The 6943-nt window shown below is 36.8% G+C and overlaps 1 protein-coding gene across 4 annotated transcripts; it reads left to right on the top strand.

Moving 5' to 3' along the window:
* Positions 1–33: 33 nt before the first annotated feature.
* On the top strand, positions 34–5244 carry decr2 (2,4-dienoyl CoA reductase 2, peroxisomal). 4 transcript variants are annotated; one of them, XR_005204621.1, is made up of 11 exons: positions 34–224; positions 715–816; positions 949–1017; positions 1645–1696; positions 1784–1919; positions 2610–2734; positions 3045–3138; positions 3229–3333; positions 4371–4623; positions 4808–4910; positions 4994–5244. XR_005204621.1 is itself a non-coding variant. In XM_037754437.1 (11 exons), exons 2-10 carry the CDS (start codon positions 716–718, stop codon positions 4840–4842), a joined length of 906 nt encoding a protein of 301 aa, XP_037610365.1. In that variant the 5' UTR covers positions 34–224; position 715; the 3' UTR covers positions 4926–5244. The 4 variants fall into 4 exon arrangements, 1 of the variants encoding a protein (XP_037610365.1); XR_005204622.1 differs by having other exon boundaries at positions 4808–4842; positions 4926–5244; XM_037754437.1 differs by having other exon boundaries at positions 4371–4559; positions 4808–4842; positions 4926–5244.
* Positions 5245–6943: the final 1699 nt, after the last annotated feature.

The raw sequence follows: 6943 nt of genomic DNA on the forward strand, positions 1-6943 counted from the left end.
TGTGCTCTTGAATGCAACCCGACCAGACTTCCTTGCCCATAATGCATCGCGTCATGTCCAAGGTACAAACAGTTCCTAGTGAGAAGAAACACCTAATGGGTGAGGAATAAATGTAAAGGTGTCTCGTCAGAGTTGGTTAACGTGCTTCGGGTGGAGGTTTCATCAAAGAGGAGGTGGACGGTTCTTCTTTAAAGCTACAAAACTAGCTTATTTTTTCTCAGAAGGTAATATGACAGCAGCCAAGTAACCCTAACTGAACTTCACTACGCAGTCCTGCTATTTAAATACTGTTCATACACTGCATGCTGTATACTCAAAGCATGTTCAATGGGATAGACAAATTAACAGAAACACCCTACCCTCAATGAATCTGTTAAAGCTGCATTATATGACTTCTTTATGTGACAGTTGCTCTGCCACTGCATCTATGATTTATTTTGAAATTTTGTAATGTGGCACTCATGACAGCCTGTGCATACACATGCTTCAAAATAAAAGAAATCAAGTAGAATTTTGACTGAAAAACAGTAAAAAGTTCCTTTTAGTTTCTGACAATCCTGAATATTATCAGCTTTACCAAAACTGCTGCAGTGGGCGATTGTATTGCAAGGTGTTTCTGTTATTTTGTGCATTTACAGACCAAGTCATTCACTGCATTGTGATTATGGTAATGCAAGTGTGATTGCATCTAAACTAACATGCATTATTTACCAGAATGGCAGAGCCACAGGGAAAAGGAGAGCTGCTGCCCGAAGATGTTGGCACAGATGACTGCCTGACTTCGTACACACACATCTACAGTCCAGATTTACTCAAGTGCGTATGAAAACATGCTTTTGAATGCATTGCCTGGTGTGATCTGAGAGTGAGAGAAATGTTGACATGCTTGTTGTTACTGTACCTACTACATGAAGTGACCTTTTTGAGGGTTTTGCACTTATTTTTCAGAGATCAGGTTGCTTTTATCACAGGTGGTGGATCTGGGATTGGACTCAGGATAGCTGAAATCTTCATGAGGTGAGAGGACTGCTCGTTTTTCCATAACATGTCCAGATATAGCAGAAACATTAGACTATATTTAGTCATATTTCACTCCTTACATTCACAGACTTTATTGGTGAGTGTATAGCATGAGAATAAATGCATGTAGAGTCAGTGCTCTGTCAGGATTATGTCATTACTAATACTCTAATAAACAGTACAATGTGTGAGCGAGATAGTGTGTAGGTGTACTTTGAACCTTCTTGTTGTGTTATCTGACAGTCAGACTTTTGCATGTGTGACAAAGTTGAAATAGTTCAATAATTTACTAATGTGGCAGAAATAGTTTATCTTTTATCAAAACAAAGACACACTGTGTAACTGCATCTGTTGGTGTCCTGGTTGTCCACTTTGCAAGCAGCCAGACTTTAACATTGACCTCATCTCTCATATTGTGTGCCTGCGGCCTTTTATCACTTTTCTCCCTTTTGCATTCACTGTCTCCTGTCCATCCCCCTCTATCCCACCTGTTTCATCATAAGTTACTCCCTCTGTCTCCCTATCAGCCTTATTTATGGAAGCATTACATATTCATGTTCTAATCAACACAATACAGCATGTGCTTTTTTTAGTATTATTATTGTTATATTTCTTTCTTTTCAGGCATGGCTGTGACACAGTGATTGCGAGCAGGAACTTGGACAAGCTCAAAGAGGTGATTCCTTTTTACATAATTTCCACAATCCTAAATTATATATCTTACGCCATAACTAGATGTTAATGATTGTGTGTGTCTCCCTAGGCAGCTAAAAAGCTGTCTGCAGCATCAGGACGCCGCTGCCTCCCTTTGTGTATAGACGTGAGGAAGCCCGAGAGCATCGCAGCCGCCGTGGACGAGACGCTGAAAGAGTTGGGCCGCATAGACATCCTCATTAACAGTATGTGACCTCTTAGAGATGAGTGTAAAAATATGTTTTCGTGCGAATGATTACTGAGTTTGTGGTGCTGCACACAGTCTCTCACCCTCACACTCTTCGTCATTACACAATGCATGAATACATTTTAAAGTGCTGAAGTTACTTTGAACAAAGGTCAAGTGTGAAGGGGTTTGTATCTATCTTTATCTTCTATCTTTGCACCCTTATCCCCTCTACCAACTGTTACATCACTACATAACATGCAGAAATATTCAAATACACTATTTTTAGTATAGGCAAAAATAACACATTTGTACTGCATTCAAAAAACTGCTTGTTTTTTTGCCCCAAACTGCATGTGATTATCATAAAGAGGACATGTCTGTAAAGGGGAGACCATCGTGGGTACCCATAGAACCCATTTTCATTCACATATCTTGAGGTCAGAGGTCAAGGGACCCCTTTGAAAATGGCCATGCCAGTTTTTCCTCACCAAAATTTAGTGTAACTTTGTAGCGTTGTTTTGCCTCTGCCCCGACAAGCTAGCATGACATGGTTGGGATCTAATGGATTCAATAGGTTTTGTAGTTTTATATGATACTAGTACCTTCACTCTAGCTAGAAAACTGAGTCCGGTTCAACCTCTGAAAGACAGAATAGCATTGGATTGTTAATGGCTTTGGTTAAAGTTACGGTTGCTGTTGTTGACAGATGCTGCTGGAAACTTCCTCTGCCCGGCGGCCTCACTCTCCTTCAATGCCTTCAAGACAGTAATGGAGATCGACACCATGGGTACATTCAACACCAGCAAGGTGGTTTATGACAAGTGGTTAAAGGTACGGTTCATTTTCTGTCTGTGTGACATAATGTCTCAGTTCCAAGTTAAGGAGCTACAGTATAAGTGAGTTGTTTATCACCTCATAGCACTGAAATGATGATCATACTGTATCTACAGGAACATAATTGTGTTATTGATCAATCATTTTCACTCTCTGCAATTCACTCTGGTCACCAAAAGATGGCAGTAAAGATCAGAGATGACTGAATACCTTGTCTCTAAATGGGATGTAAACTGCCGTCTCTGCACTCTGAATCAGATTTAATTATTAACCCATTGCATTGATTTTGCATCCTTTCTGTGTGCAGGATCATGGTGGCAACATAGTGAACATCTCTGCAACACTTGGATACAGGGGACAGGCCCTCCAGGTGCATGCTGGTTCTGCTAAGGCTGCAAATGGTAAGAGCTTTTTTTTTTTTTTTTTACTGTTATGTAATGATATCAAAATGATAATCTAATGACTAAATGTTGCCTCTCCTGTCCTCTCAGATGCCATGACCAAGCACCTGGCTGTGGAGTGGGGCCCCAGTGGAGTAAGAGTCAATTCTGTGGCTCCAGGTCCCGTCTCTGGCACGGAGGGCTTCCGCAGACTGGGTAATGATTTAACATAATACTGGCTAAGTAATTTATAGGTTATACACTGAACAAGCTGTCTTTTTATGATAAAATAAAAGTATTTTATTATAAACAATGGTTTGATCTCTTACAGTAAGCTACAATTTAATACACAACCTTGAGGAACAGATGGGAGGTTGTCCAGAAACTGACCTTTTAGGGCTATTCTTATTGGTTTATAATAGCAAAGTCACGTATTCATAACAAGGCTTTTGTAGTACTATTATATCTTTATGTATCCACTGCACTCTAAACTCCAGTAACTCAACTAAAAAATAGCAATAAGCTAGAGCTGCAACGATTAATCAATTAGTTGTCAACTATTAAATGAATCGCCAGCTATTTTGATAATCGATTAATCAGTAATTCTTTAAGAGAAAAAAAGGTTTAAATTCTCTGGTTCCAGCTTCTTAAATGTGAATATTTTCTGGTTTCTTTACTCCTCTATAACAGTAAACTGAATATCTTTGAGTTGTGGACAAAACAAGACATTTGATGACGTCATCTTGGGCTTTGGGAAACACTGATCAACATTTTTCACCATTTTCTGACATTTTACTGACCAAACAACTAATCGATTAATCGAGAAAATAATCAACAGACTAATCGACAATGAAATAATCATTAGTTGCGGCCCTACAATTAGCAAGCAAGCCAAGAAGAGTAAAGGAAATCTAATGAAAAAACAGTTGAAATTAGCTAAAAGTAATGGTTGAGACATCCCGCTGCCACTCAAAGTGGTAGTTGTACGACTGCAAACTTGACCAAAGCAACAAAAACATTGACAATTCAAATATATGAAAAAATAATTGTAACAATAACCACTTTCTATAATTAATAGTGTTAAATACCGTACAGTTATAATCCATACATAAGGACATATGTGGAACATGGCAGGTGAATGTTGAGGTCATCTTACAGAGCTGTGGGGTTCAGACAAAAGACAGTGGGAACCACTGATGTACCATATTACAGTGTCTGAGCATGGATTTTTTTTTCTTCTTTTAATGCCTCAGGTGGTACCAGTAAGGAGGCTGCTCATGGGTTCCAGTCCATCCCTTTGCAGCGGGCAGGCAACAAGACAGAGATGGCCCATTGCACTCTTTTCTTGGCCAGCCGGGCCTCCTCCTATGTAACCGGAACCATCCTGGTGGCGGACGGCGGAGCGTGGCTGACCTCGGCCAACGACGTCTCCGTGATGTTGGGTATAGCCTCGTTTAAATCCGCTAAACTGTGAACGGGGGCTCTTCTGTCCTCCTCCTGACCCAGGTGTGTAGGAGGAGGTGCAGCTTGAGGTCCATGTGGAGAGACAGTATGACTGAGAATGTGATTGTGCTGTGCATTGTGTCGTTCTCTGATTTAGAGAGTTAAACAAAGTTAAAAAAGATTTTTCTAAATGAGAAGTACAGTATAACCCACGTTAATCTACTTGTCTCTCTTATTTTTCTTTCAGGTTATTGGTCATCTGAAAAGAAAAGAGACAAGTAAATGCTGAAAACAAAAGAGTAATTTAGCACATCTGTAGTTCTAATCATGCTATATGTACAGTATTTGAGGTTTATCTCAAGTAAATGGTGAAAACAAAAGAGTAATTTAGCACATCTGTAGTTCTAATCATGCTATATGTACAGTATTTCAGGTTTATCTCACCCACTGTTGCCTTAAAAGTGTATTGCTAAGTGGCTGGAGGAGTTGAACACTAACATACTAATTACTGTATTATATGTGTTTACAATCTTAGTAATGGATCAAATTATATAACAGTTCAGGGATTTTTCACCCATTACAGTGCTGTGTATCGTCATCATGCATTTCATGTGTAGTCATGCCATTTAATGTGATTTTTAAGTACCTCTCATTTATTAATAAAACATTTATAATTCCAGGTAACCATGACTGTTTGCATTTACTATTGCAATTTTTTTAATTATTTTTTTTACAAACAACTGTCTCCGTCTTGCCCTCTGGTTGCTGTTTGACTGGCACAAGGATGCATTTTCCTTGATCGCTGAAGCTTTAATTGTACCTGTAGATAGGACCAGACTGCTTTTAATGCAAATCCATTAGATTGAATCAGTGGTTCCCATCCTACCTAGGGGTCAGGACTCGACATCTGAGGGGTCACAAATTGATTGGAGAAAAATAAGATGTCAATCAAACTTTATTTGTCTTGCACCTTTCATACAGCAGTTCCAAGTGCTTCACAGATGACTGACAAGCCGAACGTAAAACAGAATAAGTGGGAAACATGAAAACAACAAAAAAGACAATAATTTGAGACCAATGCACAAGAGACAATAAAATGATAAAAATGTAATTAAAATAAATTAAAAGCTATAATAGTTGTAAAACAGTGTGAAGTAAAAGCTAGTTTAATAAAAATAACAATAAAATATAAAATTATACAAATTAAATACAATAAAGTGATTAATAAAATAACAATACAATTGTACAAATTAAATACTATAAAATAGGCAATTAATAAAATAGAATAAAATTATACAAATAAAATAAAATAAGTGATTAATAAAATAACAATAAAAATGATACAAATGAAATAAAATACAATAGGTGATTAATAAAATAGAATAAAATTATACAAATAAATGAAATACAATAAAATAGGGGATTAATAAAATAATACAACTTTATGACTTAAAGACAATAAAATAATAAGCATTCTTAATCAATTTTGTTAAACAAAACTGTTTGATTTTTCTGACTTTATTTTTTTAAATGTTGCATTTTTTTTGTGAAATATTGGTTACTTATGTAGATTATAATTTGTTCTAAGAGATCAGGAGCCACAAAGTTGGGTCCTGAAGAAAATAAATACCTCTGTAAAACAGATGGGGGCGCCAAAACATCACAATTGCAGCCATCTAACAATTACTATTTTCTCAAAAATAATAAATCTCCTCTTGTCCAGTGGTTTATATATTATTTACATCAACTGCTGAGTAGTTAATGCTTTGCAGAAACAGTCATTTAATTGGTAGACCAGTGATTTCACAGACAAACTGTGCTGAAGTGACCCTGAACTTTACCCTCTGTGTGAAGGGGGGGTGCTTACTTAAAATATATGCATATGATAATATAATATAATATATATAATATATGCATGTGAGTGCAGAACAGTGTTTTGAATATTATCCAGCAAGACACCTCAGTTAGTTCAGTGACCCTGAACTTTAACATCTGAGTGAAGGGAGGTGCTTACTTAAAATATATGCATATGAGTGCAGAACAATGTTTTGTATATATATATATATATGTGTGTTTTTTGTTTTTTGAGTTTATCTTTGTTTTAATGTTTGATGTGAAATTTGTTCAGTGTAATAACAACTGAAAAATAAATAAATAAAAAGTTTAAAAAAAAAAAAATATATATATATATTTTTTTTTTTTTTTTTAATCATTTTTTATATATATATATATATGCATATGATGCAGAACAATGTTTTTAATGGGTTTTGTGCACAAACACATCATAAGGTCCATTGATGGCAGCATATGAAGCCAGATACTGCGGGGTGTTTTGTACGCTTGCGTGCAACGTCAGTGGTGTGTATGCGGCTGAGGAGGAGGA

Source organism: Sebastes umbrosus, chromosome 20 (assembly GCF_015220745.1).
Source record: "Sebastes umbrosus isolate fSebUmb1 chromosome 20, fSebUmb1.pri, whole genome shotgun sequence".
Lineage (NCBI taxonomy): Eukaryota > Metazoa > Chordata > Actinopteri > Perciformes > Sebastidae > Sebastes > Sebastes umbrosus.

Bases quoted from the DNA above. Each gene is read 5' to 3' on its own strand.
- decr2 (XM_037754437.1), top strand. From the start codon at position 716: ATGGCAGAGCCACAGGGAAAAGGAGAGCTGCTGCCCGAAGATGTTGGC. The intron at 1,018-1,644 runs GTGAGAGGACTG...CTTTCTTTTCAG, and splicing joins ATAGCTGAAATCTTCATGAG to GCATGGCTGTGACACAGTGA. The intron at 1,697-1,783 runs GTGATTCCTTTT...GTGTCTCCCTAG, and splicing joins ACTTGGACAAGCTCAAAGAG to GCAGCTAAAAAGCTGTCTGC.